Below are 20,957 nucleotides of genomic sequence, written 5' to 3' on the forward strand. Positions count from 1 at the left end.
CCCGCTATTGTTCCACGTTACGCTCCAGCGCCACTGTAAATAACGCTTTCATCGCGTATGTATCTGGAGTAGGCAGTAAGTCATGGTGCATATGGTGTGACCATGTGGCAGGAGTCGGCCACCTTGGGAGGTGCTGGAGGAAATGTGGGAAAGCGGATTTGTAAGTGGTGTGAGCTTGAATTCTTTATGGTTTTTGGTGATTGCTGAAACGAAGACTGAAATTTGAATGATCATAGTTGAATATGTAGCTGGTCAGTAACAAAGGCATACTGGTAACACGTAAAGGGTTTACACTCACCCTGCATACATACTCAGATTAAAATACGCACACAAATACGTTGCTATTGTAATCAAGCGATTTAGTTATTTGAAGAATCGGACAATTACATAAACTAGGTACCTAAATAAATTATCAAGTGTGCTGAAATGTGAATCATTTAAATTCAATAAAGATTGTGATATTAGTTACCGGAGATTGCTTAATTGAACAAAAATATCACGCAAAATGCAGACATGTAGTTGCATACGTTTCACTTCGTGACTTTTCAACGTGAGGTAAAACAACACAAGGTATCTAACACCATTCTACCCTCATTATTCACTTATTTGGTTTAAATTGTCCTCATCTTAGTTCAATGATAATTATTGGAAGTAGTTAAAACACTATGGAGGAAACTAGATCATTCTTCACAGTTCTCTTAAACGACTCGGGTAAAAAAGTGAAGTGTGTAAAACCAGTCATATTTGAAAGACCACCTGATGAGCCTCAAGGCTGATGAAGAACGAGAATATCCAAACAGCCGTGGATTAACGTTGAGATTTCCAAAACGTATCTTTCATCACCGTCTAGAGAGTTTTTGACTAGATCAGGCGATGACATGTAGCAATCATCCAGCATCTGGGTCCGGAGCATCCCGGGCTCATCTGAACCGTTCGTGCCTCCGGGCAGACGTTGACTGGTCGGTTTCGAAAACAAATATGAATTGTAAATAGAAGAGACTAATGAGTTGGGGTAGGATTCATTCATCTTTGAACAGCGTGGGCTGCTGACCAGTTGGGAGATAAATTGGAAGTCGTACTTACTGGAGATGCAGTGGAACTGGACAAGTGTTAATGGGTTACAAAAGAAATACACCTTTGTAAAAGTCTGAGGTGGTTTTTGTCTCAGTTTTCGTTTTCTGTGTGCATAAGATCTTGTACTTGACACGACAGGCATGTATTATTTCATCCTAAGTCTAAAAATGATGTGGATGAACCGATGACTTGAGGTATCGAAACTGCGGCAAAATACCCAAACTCATACAAACTTAAACATGACGGTCGTACAGGTGTATAGTCAGATAAAGATTTGCATTACTTAGTGTTGTGGATAGTATTGAAAGAATTTTAGGTAATAGATTAAGAATATCCAGCATATCGTTCACGCACTTGATAGGATAAATTCTATTTAAGAATAAAGCAATATTTAGGATCATAAAATTGATAATAATTTAATAAATTAGTACACATAGTACTCAAAACGAGTTCCTAAAGGGTTTTCACGTAATATATTTTATTAGATGTCTGTAAAGCTTAGACAAACTTATATAATGCAGAGAATGCAATTATGTAAAATTGGGATGCTATCCAAATCAATAAAATCAGAAGAATTTGAAAACTCCGAAACTTTAGTCGATAACTGTCTTTCACCTTACAAAAACTTTGGGGAATTCTTCAACACGTCTCAGATTTCAAGTATAGATCGGCAAGATGTCGTTGACACCTTTTTTGTAAACTCCCAAGATATCGCCGCCACAAAGGATTTTTAGCTCGCTTCTAAGCATCTGCATGTTTTACAAATTCCAGCTGATAAACATTAGTCTGACTTGCAACACTGACGGAGAGTCGAGATCGCTGACAAAATATCCAGACAACTCCGGTGGTCATTTGGCAACCGCACATTCAACTGGAACTGGTACCTATGTCTCAAGTGGTAAAAATACACTTGAAATATTCTTGGAAAAAACTTGGCAGACCTGTAAATTAATCGGTTTAAGGAAACTCCGGATTAAGATGAAGTGTAGCCCTGAAATGAGCCAGTTGTGCGCATTTTTCATTATTACGAATTAGTGAGTGTCACCAGTAATCGTGGTCGACACTTAACATGCAAAGTGTCTCACGTTTTAATCATGATGTGAATAAACACACAGATTAATTCACAAAATTGTAATCCAAAAATGAAATGGTTTACATGACTCATCCATTTGAACTAGGCTAAGATCAAACAACTTTGTAGTGATACAAATGGTACAACTACTCAGTAGTGCTTATTTTGGGTCGTAGATGTATTTTTGTAATCTCAACCGTCTACTATGCGTTGCGATACTCGTATTAAGGTGTTTATCACATTGAAAACATAATAGTTATATAAACGTGTTATGAAGTGAGGATCATGTTGGCAAATAACAACCTAGGCCTTCACTCTTTCATGGTTTTATTGGTTCACTGAACTGGTTCAGTTGAACTGGAATAAAGTGTGTGGATACTAAACACTGGTTTGAAGTACGATTACGATTATTTAAACATCGACGTCGATGATATAAGCTTTGAAGATGTAATGCATATGGTAACAAATCACTCCCTTTAGCCCTCTATCTTTAACTTTAGATTCTCTCTATTTAGATTTCCAGTATAATAAAGAGAAGAAAACATCTGTACATTCTAAAAAGAAATCTTAAAGAGAGGGACCTAAAAATCTGTTTTCTCCTGGTCTGTTTTCTCTTTGGAAAAAAGGAAGGAGACTAAAGCGAAGGAGAGGAGATGAAAGATTGTGGTATCTTTGGAGTTCTTCCTTTAGGATAAGGATGTAACTCTCCTAAAATTTTCTCCTGTAGAATAATGGTAATTCTCTCTCTTTAGACCCATTCCCTTACTTATTTTAGTGGGAGCTCTAATCTAGCAGTTGAGTAGTCTAAGTCTACCTCTAAATATTTTGTTTCTTCGGCAACCTTCACACTTGAATGCAAAGACTTCTCTCACGGTTACAACAAAAATAACCCTCTGTGTTTTGCATCCTGTAGCTGTCATTCTATTGGAGTTGCTGGCGTAAGATTAAGCAAAAAAGATGTGCTTCTATCTTTGTTCTATAGTTTCAGTCTTGCAACCCAGTACTGTATGCAACATCTCAAGATGTTTTGTTTCTTACTACCTGTCTAATCCTCCCTCTCTGTTGCAGCCTGTGACTGTCATCCTATCGGAGCCTCCGGTAAGACCTGCAACCAGACCTCGGGCCAGTGTCCATGCAAGGATGGAGTCACTGGTATCACCTGCAACCGCTGTGCTAAAGGCTACCAGCAGAGTCGCTCTCACATCGCACCCTGCATCAGTATGTATACATTCTTATTGGTTATTTGCCATAGGATGGGTTGTAAATTGCATTACATTTTGTAAAAGATATTAGGTTATGTTAGGTTAGGTTGTGTTAGGTTAGGTTCTGTTAGGTATGGTTGGAAATTGGGGAACTTTAGATCCAGACAAACATTAAGGTGCGTGATGGGAGGGACAATGTTAGGTTAGTTTAGTTTCTTTTCTTACGAGATAAAACTATTAATTTATGTTATTTCGGTACATTAACTATTTAGAATACACATCACCTTCATTTCAATATTTTAAAATTCCCTGTAATTGTGTACGTTTTGCTAATAATTACTCGTAACTAAATCGTTACGAATGTGGTATTGTGCAGGTACCTTACAAAAGGAGTCATAAAGTGATTTGCTTGTATGGAGGAACCGCAGAGGATTGTGGGGTGAAATAATTGATTATTATTTGTTTAAAAAGTAATATGTAGTTAAATATCAACTATAAGGCGATAGGGGCGTATAGTGCTCTGTAACTTAAAGAATGCAGTGAACATATTTTTGTAGATTGTTTGGCTAAGATAAACTTTTGGAATTATTTTTCTATTTCTTCTGTTTTTTATGAGAGAAATTTTTAAACAATTTAAAAACTAGAAAATATGTTTGAATATTGGTAGTAAACATCTAAACATTGACCCTTAATTTGGATTAGTCCGATTTTAAATAACATCCATTACCAAAGATTGGTCCCTAAATACACTTCCATCGAACTATTTTCGTATTTATTCCAGTCCACGATATTTTCCTAGAAATAAATCTTACATCAAAAAGACTGTATCGAAAAGGAAGGACGGCAAGAAAACAACATAATGTTGAGCGACACACAACAGACCTGACGAATATACTGTTACAAAAGTGGGAAAATCAAAAGAGAGTTGAAGGGAGGTGATATGCCAGTCGCTGAGAGATAAACAAATATTTAAAGAGCTGTGAGATACGAAGCGATTAAGCAGGCTTCAAAGGCTTGTCGTGATTTAGAAGGCGCTGGGACCCCCGCCTACTTGATACTTGCCGCCTCTGAACGCTGTGTGTCTTATACGGTGGCTTGTGGAGTTTGTAGTTTTGTGTATTTAATGAACCGCACTTCGAGCATTCCAAAGCATTGCCCTCATCGTAAACAGCGGGAATAAAATAAAAGTATCCGACCTCAAGTAAAAAAAAGTGTATATGCATTAAGATATTGTCGCCATGTCTTCAGTTCGTTTTAATTCTTCTCAATCAAACATAAATGCACAAAATTGCATTTCCCATGTCAAAGATTTGACAAAATATCAGTTGATCGACCAAATTTATTTGAAGTATAATAAAATATTTTACAGAGTCATAAAATTACATACATTTATAAAGTTAAGTCGAGCGATATAATACGTCAAATCATCAAACTTTTATAAATGCTCTGCCATGCCCATAACCTTACCCTTAAAGCAATAGTAATAGAAATGTATACAATTTAAACTTATATAGTAGTAGTCATGTTTAATCATAGCCAAATTGATGGAGAGTATTGTTTTAAAATGCAATAAAACAAGCACATAAAATCAAAGGAAACTTAGGCAAGCATTATAAAAATGCATTTCGTGGACACGTATTTTGATATTTCCCTATAAATCTTTACATCAATGATGTTTAAATTTAATAAAATACCACGTAAATACTAAACAAAATTATGAACTAGTCGACGAAACGTTTTCTAATGGTCACATTATTTATTTTGAAAACATACAAACCTCACACTCGTTAAACAATCTCCCAACCAATCATATCAATTACAACCCATCTTGACAGAAACTATAACCGTAATTCATTGTGGTCAGAGGATGATGAGAAAATATGAACGGTAACAGGTTTGAGTAGAATCTCGCCACATAACGTTGAGTTGTGGAATCAGAAAACAAATATGAATGGTAAATGAGTTCAAAGTAATAGTCTCAGAAGATAGATTCTCTGGTCTCAAATAACATAACAGAAACAAACCAGTTCTGTTCATCAACTAGTGATAGTGGAAGAGTACATTCTTGGCGTTGTGTGATTGCCATGTTGTAATGTTCTAGAAATAATCGGTATACTGTGTAATAGTGTAGACTTTTATGAGTATAGTTGTTTTTTTTTTTTTTATATATATATAAACAATGTTAAGGTTTTTGAACTGAGAAACATTTTTACTCAATGATTTCCTGAAACGTAAATGCCTGCACTGTAGTTATAGATGAGCATTTGAACTAAATACATACCATTACATAATTACTTTCCGTAAATTACCTTTTCCATGTCAATGCATTTCAATTTTGTTTTTCTGCGTAGCTGTTTTATATGATAGCCTGTTTTTTTTTATTTTAAAATTTTAAAACTGTATCCACTAGGTTTAATCGTGGTTAAACTAATCCGAACCCTCTTACTATAATTTATAGTAAATCTAGTGGACCCGGACTTGGAAAAACAGTTATAATACATCGAATAAATACCCTAGGACCTAGTGGATACAGTTTTACTCATAAGTAAAACACCCAATGCCAACACCTACTCCGAGGAAACATAAACACACGGCTGCGAGAGTTGACTAAAGAACACTTCAGACCAGAGTTGCGCAAAGATCGATCAGCATATATATTGGGTTCCGAGCAACGGGGATTTCACTGGCGTATTGTTAATTTGTGAATTGTGAAGAACTAACGATTGATATAGATGTAAACATTTTTTATCAGAAAACGGTGCCCGCTGGATATGCCTTAATTAATTTTGAAGTTAGCGTACCGGTAACCACTTTTTATTTATTTCTTGTATTTTTTTTTTTTTTTTGAGAACTGACAACAATATTGGAGTACTATAGAGAAATAACGAAGAAATAGCGATTGATATATGGATGTAAGCATTTTTATAAGAAAAGGGTGCGCGCTGGAAATTCTTTATTTGTGAAGTTGGGGTAACCCCGTTTAATGCCTTATAGCTATTTCATTTTTGGAGAATAAACATCAATATTGAACAAATATCGATAACTAACAAGGAACTAACGATTGATTTATAGATATCGACACCAGAAAATGGTGCACGCTGGGAATTCCTTAGGTGTGAAGTTGGCGGGAAGCGGAGCGAGTGCCGTCCTGTTCTTTGCCGTGGGGTTCACGATCTGTCAAAACTGTCAAGGTAGGCCCGAGTGCCGTTTGACTCCCCAGAGCATAAGAGTGATTCAGGGGTATTAGTGAAAGGGGTTTGGAGAGCTAGTTTGGAGAGCCAGTTTGGAGAGCTAGGGAAGTATCAACTAGAACAAAGTTAAGAATATTTAACACCAACGTAAAGTCAGTTTTACTTTATGGATGTGAAACGTGGAAAGTCTCTCTAGCAATCACAAACAAGCTACAGGTATTCGTAAACCGGTGCTTAAGAAGAGTCTTAAGAATCTATTGGCCAGAAGTACAAAAAGAAGAAACCCAGAAGTGGTTGATTTAATTGTAATTTTAACCCAATAAGCAATGGGTAGTGTCTATATTACTTTCCACTGACTAAACCACCAAAAGATTTAACATTCATAATGATTGCCGTGTACTTTGTACACTTTAACAACCATGACTAACCAATTAGGCATTTGTGTTGCAATTCTTTTTGTGTTTAACCTGTCAGCTGTTGACTGCAGAGTTACCGGGTGTCTTGTTAGTCAAGTTTTACGGTAATATTAAACAACCCACATAATTTCGTGTCAAAACTGTAGGACCATTCTTTATATTTACAATGCCAGGATAAACCAACGATCACATTGGTCTTACGTGATCATTGGGATGAACTGCCAACGACATTAAATACTTACTGTACATAATTCTAGAGTAACTGTGTTCATTCCCAATGATTCAGGAGTTGCATTCATGATGTTATTTGAGTTATTACACCTCTCAACGAAAAATTCCCTGCTTTAAAAATACTTCATAGCTAAAACAACATAACTCTTTTCTAACAATACTTTCATTGTGTTCAAAATACGTTTTAAAATGGTCTTATGGTCTGTTAAATATTCGTTACTGTTCTTATTAAGTATCAACTACAAATGAAAATTTAACAGATAAAAAATACTCTACAAAATATTTGGATGAATCACATTGACCAAAGACTGCTCTCAGGTAATTATATACTAATGATTTTAATCGAGCAAAGCTCGTTCCCCTGGTACTAGAGTTATAATTAAACAGGTGGCCAAACAGGTGTGTGTCATTAAAATACTTGCATCGGCTCGGCAGTACACACCAAGTTAGCATTCTTTTTGATAGTTCACTGATATATTTATTTAATATAGGACGAGCTTGACGTGGACATGTTAGTGTTGTCAGTTTTGTTATCATTGTTTGTGTTTTTACAAGTGGTGGCCGTTGACACTTCACAAGATGAAAACCTGAACTGGAACGTGAACAGTGTGGTGGAACGGTTGGAAAAAAAATTAAAGGAAACAAATTATCCCCGAAGAATTTCAGGTAAATACCAATTCAAAGAAAAAATCAACACCGGTGAGGAGGACTTTGATGGTCAGGTAGTCAAACCAGCTCATGTTTGTGGATGCGTTGGAGGGATGACCTTGGCAATTTCAAACCCAGAATGGAAATCTTATTATTCAGCCAATGGGAGATTCTTTGACAATATAATATTCAAAACTGTGACTTTGCATGTTAATTCATTTCATATATCGAAGAAAGATTACAGGCTATTTGATCTGGGACGTTGTTGCAGTCAACCACCCTATGCTACTTTAACAGAATTTAACGTCCCAATTGAAGTGAGACCGTTAAAATTTCAGATAGTGAAAAATTCGAATATGGTCGAATGCAATCTTTTTTGGAGTACAAGTACGAGAGGTAAAAGTGAAGAAACAGTGAATCCACCCGTACCTATAAAGGCAGAGGGGGTTATCCCTTATGATAATGGTAAGAAGTATCTTGCAGGAGTCCTCAACACTATTCGTGATTCAAAAGCATTCCAGGCTATTTTCAAACAACCGTTTGTAGATGCAACAAAAGGTCAATGCCGATTTCGTGACAAACGTCGTTGAAGCTCTGTAAACAGGTATGGAAATATTTACGAGTTTTATTAAACTGATTTCAGAGGCATACTCACTTGATTTATTATCCAAAATACTATGCGTATTTAAAATGTAGTCTTTAAAAATTTATATCCTATAAAACAGTACCTGTTAAACAGCAAATCTAATTTTAATAAAGATTTCACTTTGAACTTATCTATATTTATAAAAGAGGAAGTTTGTATATATATACAAACTACTAATTAAGATTAATTAAGGCTAATGTTACTAATGTTACTAATTAACTAGGGTTACAAATTAAGACTAATGTTATTGAAATAGATTTAATTGAAAATCAAATCAGGCAAATGGAAGCTCACTTAATCTGCAGGTTTGCTGCGGTAGGGGTATAGTGCCTATTCCATGAATTGCAGAGACGGCATCACAACCTGTGATTGCAAGGAAAATGAAAATATTGCTTCAGATCCCTGGAGATAGTTGAAAGAACAAAACACTGAAACATTTGAATGATTTTAGTTATTAGCGGCCGCCATTTTGAAATGACTTAATCAAACTCGACCATTGACAACCTGGGATTAGATATCGTATTCAAGCACTTGTATGCCAAATTTCATTAAAATAGGGTCAGGCATTTTGGTATTATAACCTATTCATAGGCGTCAGCATCCTCTTACGGGCGCCATATTTATGTCGTCAATGCGGGCGACCGAGGTCCTTAAAAATTCGGGTCTGGGCGGTTTTACATTCTTGGTCTTATATATTATCAGCACCCTAAGTTGCAAGATCGCCGCCAGAACTAAAATATTTTTCTGCTACCCATCGCCACTACTTAAAGCTGTCAGTGTCAAGTCAAGACGACGATGGAGAAGAACGAGTTAGAGACCCTGACGATTCCATGGATGGTGATGATGCGTCAGTAGCTGATTAACTAGGTGGCGTTCGCAGAGGCATCCACAAAATTGAGCGGAGTCATCAAGGGTTTATATTATATTGTTTTGGTCATACTGCAGTAATACTAGTCGTTTTTAATGCATGCGTTGCGGGTCTAAAGTAGCAATTTTACTCTTTAGGAAGTAAAAAACGTTTTTATCCTCTATGGAGTAAAAATAGTTTTTATCCTCTATGGAGTAAAAATAGTTTTTATCCTCTATGGAGTAAAAATCAGCTGTTGTCAACTCAGTTGTGAACTGGGAATAAAACCTATAGAAGATTTTATCAAGAAAGTTACATCAAAATTGTTTACAAAACTTCCATTAACCAGCAGCATTGGATTTTATAACACACGCCAACCTTCTGAAATCCAGAGACTCCGACTAAAACCCAGATTGCCTCAAGATGTTTTATTATAACCATTTTTTTGTTTTCATTGATTTGTGTTTCATTGGTGGACAGTGCCTTTACAGTCCGACCCGCTAAAACAGTGACAATAAGTGCCTGAGGGGCTAAGCTGACCTCTATCCATGTTAATGTAATTAATAATGTTATTTTTGTCTTTCTTATATTATACCTAACCTGTATAGCAATGAAATGCTGATCGGTTAATAAAATCTTAAAAAAAAATTCTATTATAAACGATTGCATGTATCGAAATATGTATCGATTCGTGCTTCGAAATTATTTTAACCTACAGTCTACAGTCTCGTCCCAAAGCGTTTTAGCTTTGCAGATACATTAATCCATTCCCACACTCAACAAGCTCACCTTTACTACTTCCTTCACCACCCCCTACGTCGTGGACATATTTCCCTCTCTTCCCATAACATTTTAGGATTGCAGATATATTAATGTAATTGCCAAAGACAGTTCCCACACTCTGCACTGCAAGCCTTACCACTTCCTTCACCATTTCCTACGTCATAGACTTGTTTCCTTCCCTTCTCATAGCATTTTTGGATTAAAGATACATCAATCTAACTGCCACAGACGGTTTTCACACTATGCTCATACTTTACTACTTTCTAAGCCTTTTTCTACATCGTGGGCCTGTTTTCATCACTTTCCATAGCAATTTAGTATTTTAGATACGTTAATCTAATTGCCACAAACATTCCCCACACTCCGCACTGCTAGCCTTTACTACTTCTTCCACCATTTTCTATGTCGTGGGGATGCTTCCATCCCTTCTCATAGCATTTCAGCATTGCAGATACATTAATTTAACTGCTACAATCGGTTTCCAGTTCCCACACTCCACACTGCTCACCTTACTAATTCCTTCACCACTTCATACGTCTCGGACCTTTTCTCTCCCTTCCCATAGCATTTTATGATTGCAGATACCTTAATCTAATTGTCATAAACAGTTCCTATACTCCGGACATCTAGCCTTGACTACTTCCTTCATCACTTCCTACGTCGCGGACCCGTTATCCTCCCCTCCCATAGCATTTTATGATTGCAGATATCTTCATCTAATCGTCATTAACAGTTCCCACACTCCGGACTGCTCGCCTTTACTACTTCCTTCACCACTTCCTACGTGACGGACCTGTTTCCCTCCCTTTCCGTAGCATTTTATGATTGCAGATACCTTAATCTAATCGTTATAAACAGTTCCCACACTCCGGTCAGCTTGCCTTGACTACTTCCTTCATCACATCCTACGTCGCGGACCCGTTGTCCTCCCTTCCCATAGCATTTTATGATTGCAGATATCTTCATCTAATCGTCATAAACAGTTCCCACACTCCGGACTCCTTGCCTTTACTACTTCCTTCACCACTTCCTACGTGACGGACCTGTTTCCCTCCCTTCCCATAGCATCATAGGATTGCAGATACCTTAATATAATGGTCATAAGCAGTTCCCACACTCCGGACAGCTTGCCTTGACTACTTCCTTCATCACTTCCTACGTCGCGGACCCGTTATCCTCCCTCCCATAGCATTTTATGATTGCAGATACCTTAATCTAATCGTCATAAACAGTTCCAACACTCCGGACTGCTCGCATTTACTACTTCCTTCGCCACTTCCTACGCCACGGACCTGTTTCCCTCCCTTTCCGTAGCATTTTATGATTGCAGATACCTTAATCTAATCGTTATAAACAGTTCCCACACTCCGGACAGCTTGCCTTGACTACTTCCTTCATCACTTCCTACGTCACGGACCCGTTATCCTCCCTTCCCATAGCATTTTATGATTGCAGATATCTTCATCTAATCGTCATAAACAGTTCCCATAATCCGAACTCCTCGCCTTTACTACATCCTTCACCACTTCCTACGTGACGGACCTGTTTCCCTCCCTTCCCATAGCATCATAGGATTCCAAATACCTTAACATAATGGTTATAAGCAGTTCCCACACTCCGAAGAGCTTGCCTTGACTACTTCCTTCATCACTTCCTACGTCGCGGACCCGTTTTGCTCCCTTCCCATAGCATTTTTACTTCCTTCGCCACTTCCTACGCCACGGAACTGTTTCCCTCCCTTCCCATAGCATTTTATGATTGCAGATACCTCAATCTAATCGTCATAAACAGTCCCAACACTCCGGACTGCTCGCCTTTACTACTTCCTTCGCCACTTCCTACGCCACGGAACTGTTTCCCTCTCTTTCCATAGAACTTTATGATTGCAGATACCTCAATCTAATTGTCGTAAACAGTTCCTACACTCCGGACAGCTTGCCTTGACTACTTTCTTCATCACTTCCTACGTCGCGGACCCGTTATTCTTACTTCCCATAGCATTTTAGGATTGCAGATATCTTCATCTAATCATCATAAAGAGTTCCCACACTCCGGACTGCTCACCTTTACTACTTCCTTCACCACTTCCTACGTGACTGACATGTTTCCCTCCCTTCCCATAGCATCATAGGATTGCATATACCTTAATATAATGGTCATAAGTAGTTCCCACACTCCGGACAGCTTGCCTTTACTATTTCCTTCATCACTTCCTACGTCGCGGACCCGTTTTGCTCCCTTCCCATAGCATTTTATGATTGCAAATACCTTAATCTAATCGTCATAAACAGTTCCCACACTCCAGACTGTTCACCTTTAGTACTTTCTTTAACACTTCCTACGTCGCGGACCTCAAGCTAGTGTCGTCATTTGATTATTTTATGATCCATACCACCGTTTATGTTTTAATATCTGTGGAATAATGCTATCAGCTATTTATTTATCTACTGCATTCAAAAGTCAACAGCTGATCATATGTCTTTGTTTATGTGTCAAATACTGCTTCCATAAGGATTACATTGAAACTTTGAGACCCAGTGGGGCGGATTCCTGAGAGTTATTTTTAACGCCATATAGATGTTGGCACTCACCGATATGGTCTTTATCACCATCCAAAATTTGAAAACGATTGATTCAGCCGTCTAGGAGGAGTTTGCGTATTACGAAATGCATAAAAGTCGACGTATAAGAGCTTCGCTCGCTTCGCTCGCTCCGCTCAACAATATGACGCGTGGTGTTTAAAGAGGCGTGACTACCAGTATCTTGGTTAATTTTCCTCACAACTTTAACATATGACACAGACCCATGATCAACTTCGTAATAATTGATATTAACTGGATTACTTTACCTTAATTAATTTGCCATATTTAGTTTTTCACGAATAAATTGGTCTTTTTCTAATTAACTGTCGGTTGTATTGATTTTATTATGTTTTTTCTCGATTCTGCATCCTAAGAAACATAGAAAACGACACCCCACTTGCTTGGATCACATAAATACAAATTTTCTCAAAATGACTACCCCCATAAACTTTAACCCCCATAAAATGGCACTTCCACCCCCACAATCACTAGGGACTCTTCAGATTCCAAAGCCTACTGGAAAGTACTATGTTTCCTGCAAGTTTCATGAACGGACCAATTTTTATGTTTTCTTAGGTGAGTTTTACCTGTACTAAGGATCGAGAATTAATATTTTCTGCTACATTAAGAAGTTTCATGACCCAGTCGTGAATTCCAAAAATTTACAAAACGCAGGACAAACAGACACCAGATTAAATAAATAATCTTTGGCTGTATGTAAATATACTTTTCAGCAATCGTTAAGATCTATAGTTTTCTTGGTGACAGAGAGGAAGTAATTATGTAAGTTCATCTATTGTGACGACATACTAGCTCTACAAAGTATTTCTGGATAGGCTTCCACGGTCACTTGTAGAATCTTGTTCTTCTGTTAACGCCGTGTCAAAAATGATGAAACACTAACACTCACCAACGTTCCGGCTTCGATGCAAAGTGCACGGATGATAAATCAAGTCTTCTGCTCTGTGACAAAGTTGATTTGTCATCTGTGCGAAGTCACCCTGAAGATGACACTCTGTATCGAGGCCGAAACGTCGTTGAGTGTGTTTCGTCGTTTTTGGCACGTTCGTCAACAGAAGACCACGATTCTAATCCTACAAAGTCTTTGTTTTACCATAGAGAACTAACCTACAACCATTTACTACGTTCACACCACATTGCAGTAGTACAAACACAACAATATCGTATTCAAGCCTGTAGTGTGTGTCTGCGCATGCGTTATGTTCCGTTCTACAGCGCATGCGCAATGATCATCTACAAGCCATCGCGGGAGTTTGATTTATGCTATCTCTTATAATTGAAGCATTTACAGGCGAGGCGTGCAGTCTTGTTGGATGTTGGTTTAACGACTAATTTGCTTTGTTTATGCGATGCAGTGTTGATAATTTACGACTGCGTCCCACGTAGTTGCGCATAGTGCGGTGTAATGGTGCGCTTATGGTTGAAATATGTCATCCGCGCGGTTATTTACAACTCAGGATGTTATTTGGATATAGTCTATGTATTTAGATGTCTTGTACAATTTTTGCATAGTTTGAAGAGGGTTTAACTTATGCAAAGATGTTAACGCTTATCATATTAGACTGAAGTATATGCATTATAATACAAAATGGCAAGCTGTTTAAGGCTTTTATCGTGGTCAAACTAACTGGGACCAATTATGTATTTTAGGGTCGTAAAAATGAATAAATGAGAATGTACAATTAAATGTGTATATTCATTAACATAGTGTACGCCATGTCTTCAGTTCGCTTGAACTCTTCTCAACCAAACAACATTTACATGTATTTCTTGTTGATTATGTAAGAGGTTTAATACAATATCAACCAAAATATTAAGGTTTTGTTAAATAATTACCTTTTCCATGTCAATGCATTTTAATTTATTTTTTTGCGTAGCTGTTTTATATATTAGCCTGTTTTAATTAAATTAAAAAAATTTAAACTGTTTCAACTAGGTTTAGTGGTTAACTGATTGGGACCCTCTTACCATAATCTATAGTAAATCTAGTGGACCCGGACTTTGAAAAAACAGTTTAAAATAATACATCGAATAAATAACCTATCGATGAGTAAATAGTAAAACAACCAATGCCAACACCAATTACTCAGTGGAAACATAAGCACGCTGCGAGAGTTGACTAAAGAACACTTCAGACCAGAGTTGCGCAAAGATTGATCAGCATATATATTGGGTCCCGAGCTTAACGGGGATTTCACTGGCCTGGTGTTAATTTGTGAATTGGTCTGTGTGAAGTTATGTTCATCGGTTTGTTTATGGTTCCCACACACGATCGGTCTCTGCGATTGTGAAGGTTCGATGACGGACGAGAATCGCTTTGGCGCTTGTTTGTAGAACCTGGGAGAGTTTCAACTTCCTGTGTTGTATATTTTGACCCGTGTGTGAAAAAATGATTATCGTAATACCGCACTAGTGTTTAAGCTAACGATCATTTCGTGCACCGTCATCTTCTGCACCTTTAAAAAATAACCTCCAAAATAATTTATGTCGTGTTTTCTCCGAATACCGTGCTCGTTTTCATAGTATACGAAATTTGTTGCCATTATTTAGAATCAATATCTATAACAATATGAATTAAAATTTGCCAAAATGTAAAATAAGAGGAGAGGAGATTAAAACTTACAATGTTACACAAGAAGCACCAAAACACTTGAAACGATAAATTATACTTTTAACAATCGGTACTATTTCCGTCGGCAAAATTAGCGGACGAATTTTAAAGTTAAAACTGGACACCATGTAGCCTTTGGGGGGACTTACTGATTGACGGTGGTGTAATATTAGTGATGAACGTTATGGTACTGTGAGACTAATTTAAGCGTGCTGATTCTGCTACCAAATTAATTACATGAAGAGCGTGTTGGGGACCAGAGGACGGAGATCTTCAGCCTTCATATCTGCCTTCTATATCTGCGTCTGAGCCAAAAATTTGTGATTCTAAAAATGAATACATACTGTACATGTCTATCCCAAAAAACCTATTCAGCAACAAAAATGTTCCTTAATGCATTAGGTATTTTATAGATCCAGTTAGCATATATTTGATATCACAGAATAACAATACAAAGGACAACGTATGGGATTTTCATTTTTAGTCCAAGTGATACAAAATTTAAAAATTCGCTCTCTCGAAAATCATGAACATTAAAATTCAACAGCTTTTTACCCTTTGTTGAACTTACCACACACGCATTGCCTTTAGTTACAAACTCATATCACTGCTAGAATCCGTGACAGACAAAACAAGCAGACAAATACGTCGACAGCCGAGCATTCTGTCATGTGTTGTGTAACTTTGGTAATTATTGCTATCTAGCTGTAATAGATGGCCACATTCTCCAGACGTCTAGGGTATCTATAAATCATAAGCGAGTGTCTGCTTGTCTGTCTGTAAGTGGTTGAGGGCCGATTTCGTCACTTATGTCACCAAATGTAAACTTTGTCGCAAACAAGTGTGGAATTTCATCAATATAATACGGCTTCCCATCATTAAAAACACTTCATTGCTGTGCGTAACTTCATTCAATGACAAGAGTTGATGTTGTGTTTATATACTTAGCGCAGTTAATGGTACGTTTTGACAAGAAATCATAAAACCTAATCATAAATTACAAAAATAAAATGTTGTTCATGTCACACTGTCTGTTGTTCGACACAGCATTATCACAATGCTTTTACAAGTCCTTGATATGCAAACGGAATCTTTTTGTTTAATAGTCCAAAAAATCATAGAAATAATTATTCAAGAACAGATCCCTGAATAACACCAACAGATATTTGGAGTTGCAAAACCTCCACTATCACTCCACAATAAATATATTAGCCCTGTAGTGAAAATCAGCTATTTTTTAGATTTGAATGCACACGATTGAGGATTATTTCTGATTGATAACATTATCAGAATTTTGGTAGGACCATTCCTTAACATAAAAAATTCACTGTTAACGATTATGGTCCAAAACCATATCCCTGAGGAACACCAACAAATATTTAGTTTTGCACAATTCCACCCCTGATTCACAATAAATTAGCTCTAACCCACAGACCAGTCCTAATGAATTGATAATAGTTACCTAATTAATCTCGAAGCATTTCTTACAATATACGCCACTACGGGAAGAAAAAATAAACACATGAAAGGTGTGGATGACCCCACCTGAGCGCGTGTTGAGCTGAAGGAGGATGGAGAAGTCGCTATTAATCTCCCGGGCTCAACACCGGAAGTGTCGGATTGTTCCTCTGAAATAGCTGCATCTGTCCGTCTTATCAGCTGCCTGCTATCTGCCTCCTCAGCTCAACCTAGCTCCAGACTCGGCTGATCAGCTGATCCAAGCTATCAGAACATATCTACCCCGGCTTAAACCCAGACAGATCAGCAAAGCATTCTGAAGAAAATCCAATAATGTATTTGTTGAAAATGTCGTTAATTAATTAGCTCTAGCTCTCTATTATCTGCTTTTTACGTTCAACTTACCACAAAATGAGCTGTTTTACGCTATCAGAAGATATCTCTCTCTACCTTGCCTCACCCTAAACCGACCAGCAAAGTACTGGTATATGGCTTGATAAGGCATTTTTCTGAACAGGCCTCCATGTTAATTTTTTGTTTGCATAATATAAAGGATGATGCCATAAGGTCCTGCAGGTCGCCTATTCGGTCCAAAGGAAGATATAAACTTGTTTAGTTCCTTAGTGAGTATTGAAAGTTTTGGCTTCTAGCAATAGTTTAGTGCTTTAGCCTTTGCTGTATGATAATCAAATCTTGGACTTAATAATTTCTTATTTCACTCTTTATTTATCTTCACCTAAACATCCCTTAATTTGTCAGCGCCATGATTACTAGAATGAATCTTTTTCATTTTCTAACGCAATTTCGACATATTCGACGTGTATCACTAAAGCACGTTTTATTTTATTTTGTGTGTTTTCTAAGTGAAGTGTTTTCAACGTTTTGAAAGTGAGCGGTCCAAACCCTCGTCTTGTAGTTATCAAACGTCCACCATTTGTTAAATAGCATCATTCATTGATATCCCAGTGATAAACAATAGTATCTGGGTCCCTTGGAATCGAACCAGCGACCTTCAGATTTGAAGGCGAGCAATATAAAGAATCCCTACTATTTCTTGCACTATTTCTAAGTAATATTCCCATCATGATGTGAATCCTACTTGTACCCAAACTAGTCAGCTATTGATTCAAGAATGCAATTATATCCCCCTATGCTCAATCTCTCCCTTCACAATAAACTGGGATTACTCTGTAGATCGTTTTATAATAGTCCGCGACGCGTGCAGGACGACGTTGTGTCGTTAAATCAAGTCATTTGTTTGCACTAAGTACATCTCGCTGTAACATCTGTCTGTAATGAGTGCCATTAATTGTTTTTGAATAGGAGGTGAATAGAGTGATATGGTTCATGTTTGTTCATCTAGTGGTCTATCCTTTGTACAGTGCTAATTATATTCTTCAACTTCAATCGTGAACGGGTATGTTTGCAATACAGTGGACTACTTTGTGGATTACCCAGCTATGTGTGCTTTACATATATAGTTTAAGAACGTATATGTAGTAAAATCAGGACTTTTTTCAAAAAGTTAGATGTTAACATATTAAAATGTATACAGATTTCCCCTTAGTCAAAACCTATTTCTGTATCTAGAAATGGTTAATTTATTATAAATGTTGCTTTGTTGAAAGAATTAAATGGGTGAACATTTTTCCAGAAGCTTATATTTTGATCAAGTCAATTTTAGTATTTTCATTATTTAACTCTAAACATGTTTTTAAAATACTAGTTAGCTTAGTAAGTATCTGGGGGGAGCGAAGAGCCTTGTCAAAAGTAAACTAAAAGTAGATTCTTAAAGTCCCGGGTTCATATCCCTCCAATTACCATAGATATAAGGTACTGGATATAAGGTCAAGTAAGGTAAGTAAGGTGTGGTTGTTTGTAATAGTATCACAGCCCGTAAGTTCGAAACCCTTTTTGGGTTAATAGTCCATCTATGAAAACACAAAGGTATATTTCTCAGAAGATTATCTGAATTTAATAACTTCTAAAAAAAAATCCTCAAATGAGGTTAGTAGTACATTTTGGTTGTTTTTTTTCACGCAAAAAGTGTCATTACAGTGTAAGACAAAATCTGTCTTAATTTTTAAAAATTACCAGTAAATTTAACATGTTAAAGTTTTCAAACAGTCATATCGTAGATTGTGAACCAAACACCATGTATATAACTAGCATTAATACCGTGTTTAAAGTTTGTAATGCAATAAGCAATGGTTATACTGTACAGTTAATTATCATACTATCATACATAATTGAATGAACCCCCACGTATCATAATCAACGTGGAGATATATCCCTATTAGTCTACACGTCAAGCCCCATTGACGTGACGTCACAACAAGTCAGGATAATGCGTAAGTTTGCTTGTAATCCGTGCACTCTCGTCTAATGTGTTCAAACTACAAGTCTTCAGGCGGTTCAGTTCAGTCATGGAGTTATTTAGTTCAAAACTGTAGCAGCAAACAGTATTGAATACAGAAAGTAAAATAATTTTCGGGTTGATATCATAATAATCCACACAAGTAGTTTGCATTTAAGCTATAAGGTTTCTTCAAGAAAATTATACTTTATTTTTTGTATCAAAAAAAGTAGACAGTTTAAATTATTTTTGTAATTCTGTCTATGTACCAACATTTGTATTTTTTATATTAGTTCTGTATTAAAGTTATTTTGAATTGGTTTTGATAAACATGTTTGTAAGTAATATGTGAAATTTCAAACCTTGCTAAAAATAAGAAAGCTTATTTACATTAATCTCTATGGCGTATAAATAAGTAGGATAACCCACAATGTCAAGAAGATTTAGTAAAAAATAATTTGTCTGAAAATAATCAGCTACTCTTTCAGAATGTATCTTCAAATAATGCAATTTTGGCATACACTATATCTTAATCTGAGTTGTTGTTTTTTTTTACATCTAATAAATTAAGATGAGTATAATTAACCATGTAAACACTTTAAATCATCTTATACGTTAAAAAGGTTAAAATCTAAACCAACAACAAACCGACAAGCTTTAAACTTTTCCTTCGATTTTCAACTTTTCTCTTTTCTCGACATTTTACTTCGTAACAAACAAAAGGGTTTACTACAAATACACGGAACTAGCCCCAGGCTTACAATTAGTTGGGTACATTTCCAAAGCTACGACTTCTCTTTAACTGTTTTCTCTTTAAAATACTCTCCACAGTATTATTCCGATCCATAAAGTGTGTTTTAAATTATTAAATGTTACAGATTTTTATTCGTAATAGCAAAAAAAAAATATATTACAAATACACAAATTATCTTAAAAACATCTTTAGAATTTCACTATGGAACACTTAAAAACAACTACCTCATGACATGTTATATGCATGTTAATTCATAATTAATTTGTGGACAAATCAATTGTCTGTGAAAAAATGTTAATATAATGAAGCAGGATAGAGTATCAATGGAATCAGAATATCAACGTCATAATCATTTTTTTTATGTTTTATTTTAGCTACCAAAATGTGCTGAGTTGGATTAGATATTTTAGACATATTGTACTTGTTTTGTTAGATTATTTGTTATACAATTGTATATCTTCACAAATCAACCTATTGCTTGAACCCAATTAAACACATTACCTCATAGATACTTAATTTTGATAGAGCAATAAACAATCAACAAAGTTAGTGTACTGCATTTTTTTTCTGAACCCTCTTAAATTGATTAAAAATTAACTGACTTTTTGCAACAGAATATTAAATTACAATGATATTGGAATCTCAAAAGCCAATGACGAAAGGTTTAATTTTTGTATTTTTGTATTTTTTGTAACTATAATGTGCAAAATCATTCGAAGCAATCGAAATGTATGTACTTTTATAATTTCATACGTTAGTTTTAACGTCTTCCAAAGTTGCAATTATAATCCACACAGGCGATAACATATTTATTTTCTTGTTTCAGAAATTCCAAGAATGCCTATCAACCAGATGTCGGCGGACGCTGGGGAAGACAACGGCCAAGGAGATACCTCGCCAGCCAGAGGTAAACTTACCATTAGGTCGACTTTACACTTGGTCGACTTGCCACTTGGTCGACTGGCCACTTGGTCGACTTGCCACTTGATCGACTTGCCACTTGGTCGACTGCCACTTGGTCGACTTACCACTTAATCGATTTTCAACTTGGTCGACTTGTCACTT

At 36.5% G+C, this 20,957-nt stretch overlaps 1 protein-coding gene across 1 annotated transcript in view; it reads left to right on the forward strand.

Moving 5' to 3' along the window:
* The window catches only part of LOC129002057 (netrin-3-like), a 267,472-nt gene that overhangs the window by 227,696 nt on the left and 18,819 nt on the right, over nt 1–20,957 (forward strand). Inside the window, exons 3-4 of the mRNA XM_054429569.1 lie at nt 3,215–3,364; nt 20,719–20,799. Coding sequence (XP_054285544.1) covers nt 3,215–3,364; nt 20,719–20,799 — 231 coding nt within the window. The remainder of the gene's footprint in view (nt 1–3,214; nt 3,365–20,718; nt 20,800–20,957) is intronic.

The sequence above is a fragment of the Macrosteles quadrilineatus genome, unplaced genomic scaffold, assembly GCF_028750875.1.
Source record: "Macrosteles quadrilineatus isolate MER2022 unplaced genomic scaffold, UCM_ALF_1.0 Scaffold_9__3_contigs__length_116548681, whole genome shotgun sequence".
Lineage (NCBI taxonomy): Eukaryota > Metazoa > Arthropoda > Insecta > Hemiptera > Cicadellidae > Macrosteles > Macrosteles quadrilineatus.